The sequence below is a fragment of the Fukomys damarensis genome, unplaced genomic scaffold, assembly GCF_012274545.1.
Source record: "Fukomys damarensis isolate Sample0158 unplaced genomic scaffold, DMR_v1.0_HiC HiC_scaffold_9, whole genome shotgun sequence".
Classification (NCBI taxonomy): Eukaryota; Metazoa; Chordata; class Mammalia; order Rodentia; family Bathyergidae; genus Fukomys; species Fukomys damarensis.
The window spans coordinates 42,714,029-42,731,426 of record NW_022900921.1 but is presented as its reverse complement, the minus strand read 5'-3'; the positions used below and the strand labels follow the sequence as shown (position 1 = coordinate 42,731,426).

Here is a 17,398-nt window from a genome sequence, read left to right as displayed (position 1 = left end):
CAGTCCAAAAAAAAATCACAGGAAAACCTGATCAGCCAGAAAAATAATGACATCAAGAGAGAACCTTTGAGGATAGGGGATTTAGCCCAGTGGTACTGCTGCCTGCCTTGTAAGCACAAGGACCCAAGTTCAATCCCTAGTACCAAAAAAAACAAAACAAAAAAACAAAACAAAACAAAACAAAACAAAAAAAAAACCCAAACAAACAAAACAGAGAGAACCTTTGACCCCTCTCTCTGATGACTTTTATTCTCCTCCAGGAGGCCTTTATTATAGCCATTCCTGAGCTAGATTCCAGGCGCGTGAATCATCATCTCAGAACATGGTCCAGCGGTTATCCAGTTATGTGGTTGATTTACTGTTTTCCATATATCCCATTTATTCCTTCATAGAGTTGTGAAATTAACATTCAGGAACATCGATCTCCCCGCAGTATACCTTTTCTCTAGATCAGCCATTTGTCCTCCCTTTATTTTGTCAACGAAAGCCTCTAGCTCTTGTTTAAAGTCAAAATGCCAATAGTGATTTTCTGTGGTTTAGTTCAGGAAGAATAACTTCCAGTGATACTCAATTCTAGCCCATAGTCACTAGCTTCAGATACTAATTTCAACCAAGACTTTACTTTAGATATTATAAATATATTTTTGTTACTTTGTATTAGAATCACTTTTTCTCTGTTACATTTCAATAGGTATCAAAAAGCATATAAAGTAAGGTATTTTAAGATTAATACTGAGAAAAAATGAAGTTTCAAATGCTTAGTGTAGGATCTGAATTATTACTCACTTTAAATAAGAAAATAGTTTGAATGAGTATTTCATTATTCTGAAACAATCTCAATAAATGCTAATGTAGGAAACTTATAGAGCTCACCTTGAAAAATCAGTTTTGGAACAGAAGGAAAGAAACTAAATGTCACTCCCTCCCCAAAATGACAGTGAACCTAATGTTTTTGAACCAACCCTCTCCCACTCAAACTTATGAATTATCTAGATGAGAGATTATTTACATCTATTTTTAAAAATAAGAAATAATGAGGCCAGAAATGAGAGAAAAATGGTACCCCAAAAGATGAGCAAGCACAAGATCTTTTATCAGTCTTGGAAATTTAAAATTTTAGTTTCGTGTCTTCATGGGGTGGAAGGGAAGAAGGAGGTTCAGAAAACAAAGTACAGGGCCTGTAGCAGGTGGACTGCCAAATAAAAAGCAATGACCCAGGCGCTCAAGGAGCTAGAGAATCTCAGTGGGTGTGAATCATGGATCAGCCAACCCTGTGTGGATTTGTAGCTTACTTGTGTATCACTTGGGTAATTGGAGAACTTCAACCCTTGGTTAATAGAGCACCGACAATGGGTGTAACCCCAGCAACAAACTTCTCTAGAAGAAGGTGCCTTCCATCTGTCTATTACTGTGGCACATAACATTTTCAGCTCTATGACAAGCATATACTCATTGATAACCAAGTGTATAAGGCAGCAGGGCACGATGGACAGGAACCAACATGCTATGAGTTGAATTTTGTCCCCCTAGGAGTCCTGTGTTGAACATCTCAGAATGTGCTCTAATTTGGTAATTAATTAAGAAGACACCATACAGATATAGGGTGGGCTCCTAATCCACTATGAATGGTGTCCTTATATAGAGGGGAAATGTCAACACAGGCAGGTGAAAGGGGAACAGCCTGTGAACCCAGAGGTGAAGATGGCGATGGTGTGTCCACCAGCTCGGGGATGCCAGAGATTGCTGGCAAACTGCCAGAAGTCAGGGAGACAAAATGGGATGAATTTCTGTGTCATGGCCACAGAAGGAGCCAGCTATGCCAACGCCACCTTGATTTTTGCCTTCTAGATTCTGGAGCTATGAGACAATTCCTGTCTTTTGAAGCCACTCAGTTTGTGGTCCTGGTGGAGCAACCCTAGTGAACTAACATAAAACAGAAACAAATGCTGAAGGCATAAATAGCAGAATGATCACATATATGCTATAAAACAAATATATATACTTTTTGAAGATAGTGAAAATATCTGGAAGTGCCAATAAATCGTAAAAAGCAATATGGCAATCAACCATGGCAGTAAGGCAAGAAAGAAAGAGCATAAATATGGAAGGAAGAAGTAAAAGTTCTCTATTGGCAGATGTGATTAGCAAAAACATACAAAGTATAAAACTCAAACAAATTTAGCAGGGTTGCAAAATATAAAGTCATTAAAATCATTTGTATTTTTACACATTTCCAATGAATAATCGAACATTTGAAATGTTTTAAAAGCACCAAAAATTTGAAATATTTAGGTATATATCTAACAAAATATATGCAACAATATTGAAAAATACAAATAATTGCTTTAAGATTTAACAGAGACCTAACTGTAGGGAGAGATACTATGTTTATGAGTCAGAAGACTTTGTGTTGCTAACATGTTACTTCTCCACAAATCGAGCAGCAGATGCTGTGTTCAGTACACATAAGTATGCTGCATTGTTTAAAAGACAGTTATGAAACTCTAGAATGCAGTGAGCTTGATATTTGGAGCAGAAATATTGACCAGTAATCCTTTTTCATTTTCATGAATATTCATAAACTTTTTTATGTAGGAAAGGGCCAAATCTAGAGGAACAAAATGAAAATAGTGATGGAAAGATTTGCTTTGAAATAGCCTGCAGCGAATGACAAAGGAATTGGTAAATACAAAGCAATTAACATCCCAGCAGAATTTTTTGCAAATATTCGCAAAGTGATTCTAAAATTTATGTGAAAAAACATAAAACTACAAGAGGTAAAACAATTTTGAAAAAGGACAAGATTGGAGGACTCACAGTACTTGATTTCAAGACTTATTATAAAGCTACTGTAATCAAGAAGGTCGGGTATTGGGGAAAGGATAGATGTATAGAGATAAACAGAACAGAACAGAGTCCAAAAATAGACCCACATAAATATGATCAGTTGATTTTTGACAAAGTTATAAAAGTTATTCTGTGGAAAAAAGATAGACTTTTCAACAAATAATACTACAATAATTGGATATGCATATGTAAAAACAGTGGATGTTTACCTCTGCATCACAGATTATATAAAAATTAACCAGAATATATCATTTGTTTACATAATGTAAAACTTTTAATGCCTTTAAAAGAAAGCATAAAAGAATACTTGTGACATAGGATTAGGTAACAGTTCTTAGATTTGGTATCTCAATCCATAAAAGAAAAAATGATAAGTTGGATTTTTCATCAACATTTAAGACTTTTCTCTGTAGACATGGCAGGGGGTATAACAATTCCCAATTTGAAATTATACTACAAAGCCACTGTGATAAAAATAGCATGATACTGGCAAAGAAACACACCTGAGGATCAGTGGAATAGATTGGAAGATACAGAAACAACCCCAGATGTACTCAGCTACCTCATCTTTGACAAAGGAGCCAACCAACCTCACTCGAGGAAAGATAGCCTCTTTAATAAATGGTGTTGGAAAAACTGGATTTCAACCTGCCAAAGATTAAAACTAGTCCCTTATCTTTCTATTTTTTTTTTATTTTGGTAGTGGGGATTGAACTCAGGTCCTTGCACTTGTGAGGCAGGCAGAGGAAACACTGAGCTAAATCCCCAGCAAGACCCTTATCTTTCACCATGCACTAAACTAAAATCCAAGTGGATTAAAGATCTAAATATTAAAAAAGAAACACTATATTTGCTGGAATATAAATTAGGCAGAACCCTTAAAGACATTGACATAGGAAAAGACTTTATGAACAAATCCTCAGTAGCATGGGAATTAGCACAAAGAATCAATAACTGGGATCTCATTTTATTAAAAAACTTCTGCACTGCAAAAGGAACCACCAACAGAGCTAAGAGACAACCTACAATGTAGGAAAAAAATTTTACCAGCTGCTTCTCAGACAATTGACTATTATCTAGAATATATGAACTCAAAACAATCAGCCTCCCCAAATATAAAGACCCGATTCGAAAATGGGCATCTGAAATGAACAGACATTTCTCAGACAAAGAAGTAAAAGCAGCAAATCAATATATGAAAAAATGTTCCACATCACTGGTTGTTCGAGAGATGTAGATGAAAACAACATTGAGATTCTACCTCATCGTGTAAAGAATGGCTGCTATCATGAAATCAATCAATAACAAATGTTGGCGGGGTTATGGGGAGAAAGGAACCCTTCTCCATTGTTGGGGGAGTACAGACTGGTGCAACCACTATGGAAATCAATATGGAGATACCTCAAATATCTGGGACTAGAGGTTCCATTTGACCCAGCTATCCTTCTGCTGGGTATCTTTCCAAAAGAATTAAAAGAATCATACCATAGTGAGATATGCTCACCCATGTTTATAGTGGCACAATTTGTAATAGCTAAGACTTGGAAACAGCCCAATTGCCCATCAGTTGGAGACTGGATAAAGAAGATGTGGTTTTTCTATAAAATGGAATACTGCTGAGCCATAAAGAATGAGAAATTAGAGTCATTCATAGGAAAATGAATATTGAGGTCATACTCTTAAGTGAAATAAATAAGTCACACGTGTAATTACCAAATCGTTTCTCTGGTGTGAAAAACTAAAAGTGTAAATAAGATTCAAATGTATAATTGACAGTGTGAAATAGGAAGAAAAGGGCTAAAGGTGTAGGGGAAGTGGGAATGGGAAAAGGACATAAGGGAAAAGAAAAAATATGAAAAAATGGAAAAATGTTCTTGTAAATAAGGAAGGGAGAGGGGGTGAAGGGAGGACAGGGATAAGGGGAAAAAATGAGAACCAAGATCTGTCATGTAAAGGTACAAGATCCCAGTGATGAATGTAACTGTACTGTATCCCTAAAAGGTACCAATAAACTCAATGATTAAAAAAAGATCGTTCTCTGTAAAAGCCACTGTTAAAATAAAAATACAAGTTAAAATATAAAAAGATATTTGTCGATCACACTTGATGAAGAACTTCTACACATCATATACTTAAAACTATCAGAATTAAAGAAGAAAAATCTAGTTACAAAATAGGCCGAAAAAATGGAAATAAAGTATTTGTAAATAGGGAAGGGGGAGGGGGTAAAGAGAGGGCAGGGATAAGGGGAAAAAATGAGAACCAAGACCTGTCATTAAAGGTACAATATCCCAATGATGACTGTAACTGTACTGTATACCTAAAATGTACAATAAACTCAATGAGAGAAAAAAACAAAATAGCCCAAAAAAATTTTAAAGTGCTTCAAGAAGATGCATCGATGGCAAATAAGCATATGAAGAAATGTTCAACATTTGTAGTGATCAAGTGAACTAAAACTCCAATGAAAAACACTGCACATCTACTAGAATCTCTTAGACCAATCTAAACCAAACCTGGTAACAAACACTAGGAGGGCAAGTTGCTGGTAGGAATACAGAATAGCACAGCCACTTTGGACAAATTTCAGACATACACAGCCTATGGCTCAGCAGTCCGACTCTGAGGTATTTACCTACAAACAATGAAGACTTATGTTTACACAAAAGCCTACAGCAACTTTATTCTTAATTGCGGCAAACTTAGATGCTGAGTGTCCTTCAGTTGGCTGAATTCATATGTCTGTACCATGAAAGGCAACTCAGTAATAAAAAGGGACCAACTATTGGCTGACATAATGATGTGAATGAGTCTGCGTGTGAAAGAAGCCAGAACCATAAGGCTGCAAACTGTCCCACTTGATGGGTGTGACACTCTGAAAGGCAAAGCTAGGAACAGGGAAGTTATTAGTGGACACCAGGGATTAAAGGTAAGGGAAAGATTTGACTCCGGAAGGACAGTGCTGGAAAGCTTTTGCAACTGATGTTTTGCAACTTGATTGTGGGGATAATTCTACAACTCCACACCTACGGGAGAGAGGGGTGGGGAGTGCATGTGCGGGGAGCAAACCCAAGGCCTCAAGCACACTGAGTGTACATGCTACCACTGAGCTACACCCAGGCTGAAAGTGATTTTTTAATGTAAAAATAATTTTTTGGAATTGATTAAAAAAAAAAAAAGGACCCAATCCACAGATTTAAGAAACCCTGTGATGAGCCAGGCGTGGTGGCACACACCCATAATCCCAGCACTTGGAAGGCTGAGGTAGGAGGATCTCTGTGAGTTTGAGGCCAACCTGGGCTACAGAGTAAGACCCTGTTCCCCCACCCCAAAAAAAGAAACCCAGGGAATCCCAAAAAGAATAAATAAAACGAGGCAATCCATACGGTATGAAATGGAAGAAAACCAAAACCCAAATTAAAAGTCTTAAAATGAGTCTGAGAAAAAGAAACAAATTACTTTTAGAAGGAGCAGAAAGTTAGTTGGTGACTGATTTTTCAACAGTTCAGTAGAATCACAAAGCAGTAAAATAATAGCTTCAGTGTATCCTTAGAAAAAAGAACTGCCAACCTAGAATGCTGTACCTGAGAAAGATGTCTTTCCGGAATGAGAAAAATAATAAAGATATTTTCAAACAAAGAAAATTTAAGTTTGACACCTTTAAGCCCTCAGAAGAGAAGGTTCTAAAGGAATCATCTGTCAGGCCTAAGGTGAGGGGCACAAGAAGGAGTGAAGAGCAAGGGACATGACAAACAGCAGCCACATCCCCGGGACCTGGAGCAGCATCTTGGATATTTTAAACAATCTGAATAAAAATAATAGGACATAAAAATGGGAGCGAAGTGTTCAGGGTTCCCTGTATTGATGTGTAATAGAATGCATAGCATAATCAGTTTGCTGTGCAAATCACTGACAGAACAAGAGCAAAGGTAAAACTTACAGGCTCTTAGTGGGAAGTGGGATGATGGAAAAGAATAAATAAAAAGGTCAGTTAACCCAGAAGAAGAAGAGAAAAGAGATTTCAAAACACCTCAGATGGCAGACTTATCAATGAATGTATCAGTAATTACAGTGAGTTTATGTGAATTTATTAGATTATTTGTTCCACTTAAGAATTAAAGACTATCATATTTGATTTTTAAAACCCTAAATATATGAACTTAAATAAAGATTCGTAAGTGAGGATAATAAAAGGATGCAAAAATATAAAAAATTTTTGGATACTGGGCAAAAGGAGATGACCACTCATAATAATCAAAATAAAATTTAAGGCAAAAATATAATTAAAATAAAGAGGGCCATTTTCCAAAACAATCAAGTGGGAAAAAATAATTTTGCATTTCTTGTAACGTAGAAATTGACACCTGAAAGATAAATAATAATCTATAAAGTGGGTTAGTTTCTCTCTCAAATTGATAGAACAAATGTATAAATAAAATATTTGGCAACACAATTAAAAAGAAAAAGACTTTATTCTAATTAACATATATAGAACATGAAAGAAAACACTTTTTTTTTTTGGTACCAGGGATTGAACTCAAGTCCCTGTGGAAAACATATAATTTTCAAGCACCATAGGAACATTTACAAAAAGTATCTATATAGCTGGGCATAGTAGCGCACACCTGTAATCCCAGCTCTCAGGAACCCGAGGCAGGTAGATCACCATGTGTTTGAAGCCAGCCTGGGCTGCATAGTAAGTTCAAGGCCAGTGTGTACTGTATAGCAACCCCCCAAAAAAAATTATCAATATGATCATTTGATAATAAAGCAAGTCTACTCATATTTGAATGGATCAAATCATTTAGAAGCTATTATCTTACCATAATACAATTAAGCTGGAAATCATTAACAGAAAAATAATGAAGAAAAATCTGCTGTGGTTGGAAATGAAGACATACTTTTCTAAATAACCTATTGGTCTAAGAAAACATCATCATGGAAATTAGAAAAATGTTTCCACCAAACAGTGATGAAAATACTACAGTTGATAATGCAAACATGCAGTTAAAACAAATTTAGAGGGAAATGTATTGCCTGTAAATGTATAAATACAGAGGAAGTCTAAAAATTAGTAAACTGTGTTCAAATTTTTAAAAGATAGCAAAGCGAACCTGAAAAAAGTGCAAGAAAGAAAAGAGTAAAGATGAGAACAGAAATCACTGCAATATACAATTAATATTCCATAGAGTTAATAAAGCCAGATTTTTTTATAGCGCTATAAAATCGGTAAACCTCTGACGAGTTCGATCAAGGGAAAAGGGCACAAAGAATAAATATGAGGTCTCACCTCTGATCAGCAGGTTAGGGAGGTGTGTGGTTTGCTGAGACCTCCAGGGGGCGCCCTGAGCACATGCAGAAACTCAGGAGTCTTTCAGACTCGCACTCGTGGTGCACACCCCTAGTCTTTAGCAGCATAAACATTTTGAGATTGTAAGGAGATTCCCATAGGACATTAAGAAAAACTCACTTCCTTTTGGGGAGAAGCTCTCTCCGCCCCTGCTAGAATGATGCTAAATAATTCTGCCCTCGAAGGCAGGATTATGTCAACTTCCCAAGGGAGAATTAATGTAAGCAAATGGAAAGACCCTGTTTTATTTTTAAAGGACTTCCCTGTACAAAGCTATTCACTTCGAAAGCATCTTTAGCTAATTGCTTTAGCAGATTTCTTGGTGCATTAGCAGCATCCCGGTTGCATCTGATGTTGCATCCTTGTGGCTCACACACCTCAGGAGAGGAGGAATGGACCACACTGCTGATGTGGAGTCTGCGGTCTTGGCTAGGACAGCATCCATGAATGAGAAGGAAGGGCACATCAGAGAATGATCACAAATCACTCTTTCCAAAGAGTTGCGCCTTCTGACAATCCAGGAAGAGTGGCACAGCATTAGTTCATCATGGTCCTGGGCACTCCAGCCAGCCACCCCTTGCCTGTGAGGCTGGCCTCCTCTGATTGTCCTTTGTCTGCACTAGATAAAGCATTTGAAATTTATTTTTAAAATAACGTGGATAAAGGAAATGTGGAGTATAAACAATGGAATATTATTTGACCACCAAAAAGGGATGGTCTCATATTTTTTGCACCAAAATGAATGGAACTGGAGGATATACACTAAGTGACAGAAGTCAGGTGCAGAAAGGCAAATACTGCATGTAACCTGAAAAGCATTGATCAGAATGTGTAACTGTGATTACTAGTGAGTCGGAAGGGTGGGAGGGAGGAAGGTTAGATAGCAGTCATCTGGACATAGGTAGAAGTAGTCAGTTCTAGTGGCCCACTGTGCAGTGGGGGAACGTTAGTTCCCAGAGACCTATTGTACATTTTATGACTAATCAGAAGAGAGGAACTTGAAGGCTCCCAACACAAGGTAATGATCCTGAGTTGGAAATGTTAGCTGCCCTGCCTTGGTCAGGATGAGATATACACATATTGAATTATTGCATTGTACTTCATAAGTATGTACAATTATTATTTCTTAATCAAGAAAGTTTAAAGTTTAAGATGATTGGAAATGTTAACTACCCTGATCTGATCATTATATTCTATACACGTGAGTCAAATTATCACACTGTACTCTCTAAATGTGCATAAAGTAATACTTAATTTTTCTAAAAAAGAAAATACACAAAGTGTTGTCATACAGCTCTTTTCTCATCTGGACTTTCCCTGATGCCTGCATACATTTTAGAGATCATGACTTGATCTCCTTTGAGAGGAAAGTTGCCTGGGTTTTGAGTCTGTGCCTGTGGCCCCAGGTTGCTCTTGGTACATTTACTTAAATACCCTAAAGAAACAGAGTCTCAGTTCATTTCCAGGTGTGCAGGTCTAGGTGCAGAGTGGTCAGAGGGTTAGAGAAGCCACTGACCAACCCAAGGACAGAAGGCTCACATCTGCACACAATCCCTTGCTGATTGATTTTTTAAAATCTGTACAGGGAAGAAAAAGTCCAAATTCAAAACTTTTAAGAAGTTATTTGGGAAGAAGAAGAGGAAGGAATCACCTTCGTCTGCAGGAAATAGTGCCTGGAAACAAAACCCAGCCAAGAGCGAGGTCATTGCCATCGAGTCCGGGCCAGTGGGCTACGACTCCGAGGATGAGCTTGAGTAAGTCGATTTTGCACCCATCGGGCTTATGCACTAACACAAGAAGGTGGGGACCAGTGGACACAAGAAGACCCAAGACACTATTCCATGTCTGGGGTTCTGGAGCCTCCTTCCCCCCAGGTAATCCTATCAGTGGTCCTTCCATGCAGAGTATGTTGCCTGTCTTTTCACACACAAGAATGGAGAAAGCTAGGGAACAGTCACCCAGTTAGGAAGGTGCTGTGTGCCGAATGCTGTACATATTAAAGGCCCAGGCTAGGCATGGTGGTGCACACCTGTAATCTAAACCTTCTGGGAGGCTAAGGCAGGAGGATCACAAGGTCAGGCCCAATGTAGGCAGTGTAGCAAATTAATGAGACCCCAACTAAAACTAACTTTTAAAAAAAGACTGAGGATGTAGCTCAGTGCAGAGGCCCCATGTTCAGTCTCCAGTACAGAAAAATGAAGCCCACTGTAACTGCAGGAAGAGGTACTGTGTATCATCATATAAAGAAGCAAACCAAGCCACAGAAAAACTGGAACTTGTCCAACATCCTACAGCTGAAAGTGGCAGGGTCAATATGTAGGCTTTGGTTTAATTTAACTTGAAACTATTTTGAGGACCTGAAATACTGCACTAGAAAATACATTTCTCTAAACTGAACTCCCAGTAATCTAAGAAGAACATTTTCACTAGACAGCAGTGGAAGAGAGAGAAAAAGGCTTCCTGTGATTCAGCCTTATAAAAATCACCCCAAAATCATTTATAAGGAATGAAAACTGGGGGAGGTCCAGGGACAAGATCACTATTTTTGCAACTCTGTATCAGCACAACAGTTACCACACCTGTAGTTTGGTCACAGTGATTTCTGTGACCAAATGGAAGAGAATCAGGTTTATTGCTTTGCCAGCTTTTATGTTTTCTTTTAAACACTGGCCCTCGAGTTTAAGGATAAAACTCTTGAGAGAGTGTGGAACCCCTTGGGATTGGCGAACAGAGCACCTGAGATGGACTCGGGGCTCCAGTGTCTCCATGAGTCCTATCCTGGTCCTCCCTGCCGGCCTCCCCACCTGTATTTACACTGACCACTTGGTGGCACCAGATAACTGGACAGGGACAATTAGATTTTCATTCTTTCATTTTCTTCCTGTTGCATGCAGGGAGCAGGATTCTCAGTGTTCCTTGTGAGGCATGGAGGGAATAAATACACTATACACATTTCTTAGGTGACAAGCTCCAAACCCTGAGGAAGCCAGACCTGGTCTTGACCACCTTATTAGGTGGCTGGGCCTGCAGGCCCCAGCAGAGCTCTCCCCTGAGCCCCAGAGCCCCACCTCCTCAGGGCACACAGTCCTGTTTTGGAGAGGCCTGGCTCAACCCCTCCAGCCACAGACAGGTCACAGCCAGAGGGGAAATGGCCCATCTGCTTGTCCTCTCCTCTTTGAACAGAGCCCAGGGAAAGTGGGGACAGGGCCCATCTGATCTGTCTGTTCCCTGCAACTAGCAGGAAGCTGGTCTTCAGTGACCAGAAACAAGTTTCCCAGGACTGATGTTCCTGGGAAAGGAGGATCAGGCGTCAGGTAAGACAAGGCTGAGAAAGTAATAGTGACATTTCTGAAAGCAGCACTCAAGAGGAGACCAACTCCCAACAGTGTCCTTGAGCTGCTGTGCAAGCTCTCTGCAGCAGCTTCTCTTCCATGGCAGAGGGCAGAATGGGTCCGTGTGAGAAGATGAGTTTGTGATGGCAAATAACCGGGGGCCCTGTGCCCGCGTGGTGACACTTGTGCTCTGCCTCCACCTACTCTTCCTCCTACTACTACTTTTTCTCCTCCTTCTCCTTCCTCTTCCTCTCCTCCTCCCTCTGCCTCTCCTCTTTCTCCTTCTCACTTTCTTTGTTTTTTTTGAGTCAGAGATTCACTGTGTAACTCAGGTTGGCCTTGAACTCACAGCAATCCTCCCGCCAAGTCTTCGGAGCACTGGCATTGCACGTGTGCCCCACTACACCTGGTTTAAGAGCTGATCTAGGCAAAGGCCCGGGACAATCCCTCAGTATATCTTCATTTGTTTTTGTTGTTATGTTTTCCCCATACTGGGATTCGAGCCAAAGGCCTTGCCCATGGGAGGCAAGTGCTGTACACTGAGTCCCAGGCCCAGCCCCTGATGGTGTTGCTTAAGTCTCTTCATCTATAACAACCTCCCCGCTTTGTTTCCTGTCACTGATATGGCAGAGGATTAGGCCCTTTGTCTTTCAGAATGTCCACATTCTGGATTTGCTGTCTCTTGAAACAATGGAGCTTGTGCTGGTGTACTCTCAACTCCACGTAAACTCATCCAGAGGTTTGATTAGATTCAGGCTGGAGATGGTGCTGTGCACGTCCCGTCACAGATGCAGCAAAGCGCATTCGTGCTGGTTGTCTCACTTGTGATGTTCAGGCTGAGACCTGGGGTGCTGGGGCTTGGTGTGACCCGGTGAACCTTCTTCACCTAACTCTCTCAACGCCTGCTCGCTCTCCATTTCTTTCATTGCAAAAAAGTAGCTCTTCTGTTCTCATCGCTCATTTCACGTTTGCTAGCTGGGGCTCTTGTGTGAACAGCTTTCCTCCCTCAGCTCCCTGAAACACAGTCTGCCCAGGAAAAGCGGGACAATACTCGGCTCACCGTTCATTGATCTGTTCTCAGAGGACGGACTGCTATCGGAGCAACTCCCAGCCGTGACCAATGACTTTGGGTTTTTCTTTTTCCTCTTGAGTGTCACTGTGAATGCATTGGTTTTTATATATTTGACTTGTTTTCATCTGTGACCATTTTCTCCCTAATACTGGAGGATTTGAGACAGGGTCTTACTGAGTTGATCAAACTTGTGATCTTCCTGCCTCGGCCACTCTAGGTGTTGAGAGGCATGAGACAGTGTGCCTGGCTTTCATTCATATTTAGTGCTCTAGTTGTCCCTACCTTGGGCTGTCATGAGTCAGTTCTAGTTAGTTTCTGAATTCTTGTGGCCTAAGCACATTTGTCTTTGAAAGCTCCCTGCTTTCTTACACATTGTGAAATTCCAGATTGTGTTGCACATTTCCTGATCCAGATCTGAAATCCACACCCCTTTGCCCCCTTTTTATAGCCCTTTCTTTTTTCCTTATCATGTGAAGTGGTTTCACTGCCTGCCAGGGGTTATAATTGCTAAATCGCTGTCCCTACTTCTAGATGTTCCCCATGGATGTAGCTTGGAAATTTTTTATTATTTTAAAAAGAATAATAAGTTATTATTTCCATTTCAAACTTCATAGGACAGAATTTTTACTTCTTTGATTCTATTCTCTTTACTGGAAACCTTAGATTCTGAAGATATTAACTAAATCACCTATTTTCTTCATCCTGTAGTATAGTAATTTTATTGCCCCCTTCCCCACATACAGATCCCATGCTGTACATATTGTTGTGCATTATTTTTTAAATTAGGATGACTACAAATGAAACTACAGGGTGAAAGCTGATATTTGCTTTTGTTGTCCTTAGAATTTATCCTCTCCTGGATGGGGAAGGAAAAGTCATTTGGGTGTAGAGTTAAAGTCACTTGAATTAATTCCTTTCTTTGTGTAGTTATGTTAACAACCTGACAGAAAACTAGGCTTTTCTGTTTCTGTTTTCCACTTTTAAAGATTGTTTTATTTCCCTTTTTGCTTGATCTTGTCTTTCCTTTACATAAAATATTTACGTAGCTTCCAAGACAAGATTATAAATGCAAGTACCTTTGTACCCTTTTCCCCGTCTACTTCTTTCCTTCTCTCTAAAAAAAGCCGTTCTTATTCGTTACTTATTCTTCTATTTTTATTTTTAAAATATAAACAAACGCATGTATATATAAATGGTTTACTCTGTTGAGCCTGCGCCCATGTAGAGATCACCCTTGCCTCAGTGGTCAGCTGTGGAGTTCTCCGTCAGGTGATGCCCCTGGTTTACTCCAGCAGGCGCCTGCCTGACCAGGGACCCATGGGTTGTTTCCCACCCTATGAGTACTGATAAAGTGAATGGACTGGGGCACCTGGGCCATGTGTTTCAGCCACTCTGTCTCTTTGGAGGCCTTCTCCTGCTGTCCCAACTCTGGAGCTGTCTGGGCCATGGTCATGGCTGCCGCAGGCTGTGGCCATGGGCTGTCTGCTGTGGGGGCAAATGCAGGTATGTGGGGACTTTGTGTCCAGAGCTGCTGGCTGGGAGAACCAGGCTTTTGCAATGGGCTGATTCCTTCCTAGAAACATAAAGACAGCCTTTTGGGAACCATGAGTTCCCACTTTCAGGCTAGAGTCGGGAAAAGCAAACAGCACCTTTCATCTGCATTGGGACGGGGCCACTCCTCAGAGTCCCTAGTGCTCCATGGAGGTCAGGATGGCTGGGGTGGGGTTGGTGGGCACAAGGCACCCAGAGGACAGGGAAGGGGCTTTCCTTCCTTCACCACTGGTCTCAGTCATCTCCTTCCACCTATTGTTCAGGCTGCTAGGAAAATCTGGCAGCAAATTCCCACATCCTCTGAGGATTTGGTTCCAAATTAGATCCTTGAACTGGGGAAGAGGCTGTGACAGTGGTGACCAAAGGGTCAGCCCTCTCTGTTTCAGAGCTCAGGTGTGGAGGTTGGGTCACACAGACCAAATTTGTTTTCATTCTTCACCAAAAGAGGATGCAGTCTTGCAGCCATTGCAGCCATTGCAGCCCTGGATGGTTTGGACTACCTTAGGAGGACACTTCTATCAGGCAGGCTCTCAGGCTACAGTGTAGACATGGCCTCCAGCTCACCCAGGGGCTGGTGTTTAGACATAAGCTTTGATCTTCCCTTGGAGGACACCCAGGGCAGGTGTCCACAGAAGCCAGCCAGTGCCAGCCCTATGTCTCTCATCTTAGACCTCACACCTCTTCAGACCTTGGTCTTTCCACCAATAAAAAGAATGATCAGGTCTCTTAGGAAAATTCCCATCTCTACACTGCTCCTAACAGTAGCCTGTGCCCTTTGACAGAGCAGGAATAAACTGAGTCAGAAGGGCCAGAAACTTGTTGTGTGACGGTCCCTTAACCCACACTCCTGTTTTCACTCTGAGCACCCTGGGTCGCTGACAGATGGAGGTGGCTAGCATCTCACAATAACTCTTTTATCCTAGGGAGTCCAGGGGCACACTGGGCAGCCGGGCGCTTTCACATGACAGTATTTTCATTCCTGAGGCGGGACAGGACCCTGCTCGGCCCGTTCGAGTGTTTTCTCAAGAAAATGTGTGCGACCGGATTAAAGCGCTACAGGTGAGTGTTTACTTGACAGTGTCACATGGTGTATAGGTCAGCCATCAGCCCAGCAGTATCTAAGTGATTTCCACTTGGTCTCTTTGATGCATTTAAAGTAGATTCAGAGGCACATCACAGTTCTCCCAAGACACGCCACCGTAGCTTCCCCTGGACCTTGACTCATGCTGAGAGCTTAGATGGACACAGAAAGGTGACAGCAAGAGAGCTGGTGGTGACCGCCTTTTGGTTCAGCTCTCCACATCACAAGGAGGGTGTTGAAGATATTTCCTGAGCAAATGAATAGGAGCAGGGAGGCTTGTTGAGAGATGTCATCGGTGGAAAGAAACACTCAGAGCAGATGTTTTTTGTGCCAATCTAGTTAAAAATACAATGTCATGTGAAGATGGGGCCACCGCCTCCAGGGGGGCTACCCATCAAGCGGGCAGAGGACACTGGCATGAGCTCTGAGGATGACGGGTTGCCCCGGAGCCCCCCGGAGATGTCCTTGCTGCACGACGTGGGCTCAGGCACAACCATAAAGGCAAGTGCAGCGTGGGCCATTAACATTTCTGTCCTCTCCTGCCACTACTGGCAGCTAAAGCTTGGGGTCCCTGTGTGTTCTTCACCCCCAAAATGCCCATGGGTGAGAAAGGTTATGCAGAGCGCAGTGGCCCAGGTCACTGGAGCCTCCAGCTGGCCCCTAGGCGATGTTTGTTTTCATTCTTGGAGCAGAAATTCAGGTTTGGTGTAGAGATACGGTCTGGGTGACCTTTTAGGGGGATGGTGGGTCTGACGCAGAGCAGATAACCAGACCTGGAATCCCACTGAAAAAGAGAGATGCCTTTGTGTCTGTTCTCTGATGTCACAATGCAGTATTGGCTGGAGAAGGAAGGGACAGTAAGTAAACACACACTTAACCTGAGCCCCGTAGCCAAGTCACTGGCCCAGAGAACCTGTCAGTTTAGGTGGGATGGGGGTTGTGTTTCTGGTAGACAGGGTAGGAGTGGAGTTTATAACCTCAGTGGGACAACGACCTGATCCCAAATACCTCCCTCCCTATAGAATCGAGAGGAGGAACCGAGCAACGAGCTCTTCCTTGTGCATAAACAGTTCTTGATGACGCTGTCCTTTTAAAAATGTTACTTTATTGTGGTAAGAACACTCAGTACCCATGGTATGTACTTGCACATAAATGACCAAACAGATGGTCCTTCTCCTCACGTGAATAAGCCCTGCTATAGTATGGGATGAGTTGTAATTACTTAAGCTCTGTTGACATTTGAAAAGCAAATAAAGGCCAGAGTCCATATTTTATAGCCTCACACCTGCCCTGTACATCCCAGAAATGCTTTCACCTCTGGCTTGGCAAAGGGGCTGTTCACAGTGACATTGTGGGGCTGCATATTTTGTGTCACTGTGAATGATATTCATAACTGGGGTGCCTTGAAGTCCCCATCACTCCTAATTTTTGTAAGTACTTATGGGCTCCCGAGTGTCACAGACCAGGAACTGAGTTTCAGTCAGCCCCTGGGTTGGGGTTCCCATGGAGCTGACCAGAGAAGCATTCTCTCCAGAGTTCATTTCCAGGGTGGGCTGCTCCCTGCTCTCTCTGAGAAGAGTGGGCTCCCACACCTGCTGTTCAGCCTCAAGAAGAACTAGAAGGTGAAGATGATGGTGTGGGTTGGGGCCAAACCCCATCAAGCCAACCCTGCACCCCTTAATATAGTAAACACCTCCACGTAGTATACTCCCTCAGGAGTATACGTGACTTGGGCCACACACTGGGGAGATGTCTGTTGGAAGCCGCTTCCCTGCTTAGCAGTGACTGACTCTCCCTCCTCCCAGCCCGTCAGCCCCTGATGCCCATGACATGGCCTTTTCTCTGCCTGTAGTTCTCTGTCCAAAGCCAGTAGAAGCAGTAAAAAGGAACAGGTAGTTTCTAAGCCCTTCATGAAAGGCAAACCTTGCTCCAAAGCCATTCAGTGCTATGATACCCAAGTTCCACCAGTGGTCGGGTGTGGCCACTCATGCTAGGCTAGGGCTGACCCCATCTTTCATGGCAGCACCCTACCACATATGTTTTAAGTTCTGAAGCATTGTCAGTTACCGAGTAATGTTCACAACTAGTAACTTCATAGGGAACCAAAATTTGAGCCTTTAAAAAAAAAAAAATATATATATATATATATATGTGTGTGTGTGTGT

At 41.7% G+C, this 17,398-nt stretch overlaps 1 protein-coding gene across 3 annotated transcripts in view; it reads left to right on the top strand.

The window, feature by feature from the left end:
- The window catches only part of Cracdl (CRACD like), a 56,050-nt gene that overhangs the window by 16,631 nt on the left and 22,021 nt on the right, over positions 1–17,398 (top strand). For 2 of the 3 annotated variants that reach the window (XM_033761715.1, XM_010643222.2), the window contains 3 exons: positions 9,783–9,951; positions 15,076–15,211; positions 15,573–15,734. In XM_033761715.1, coding sequence (XP_033617606.1) covers positions 9,783–9,951; positions 15,076–15,211; positions 15,573–15,734 — 467 coding nt within the window. Of the gene's footprint in view, positions 1–9,782; positions 9,952–15,075; positions 15,212–15,572; positions 15,735–16,045; positions 16,091–17,398 lie in introns of those variants that run through there. The other variant, XM_010643223.2, reaches the window with a different exon arrangement.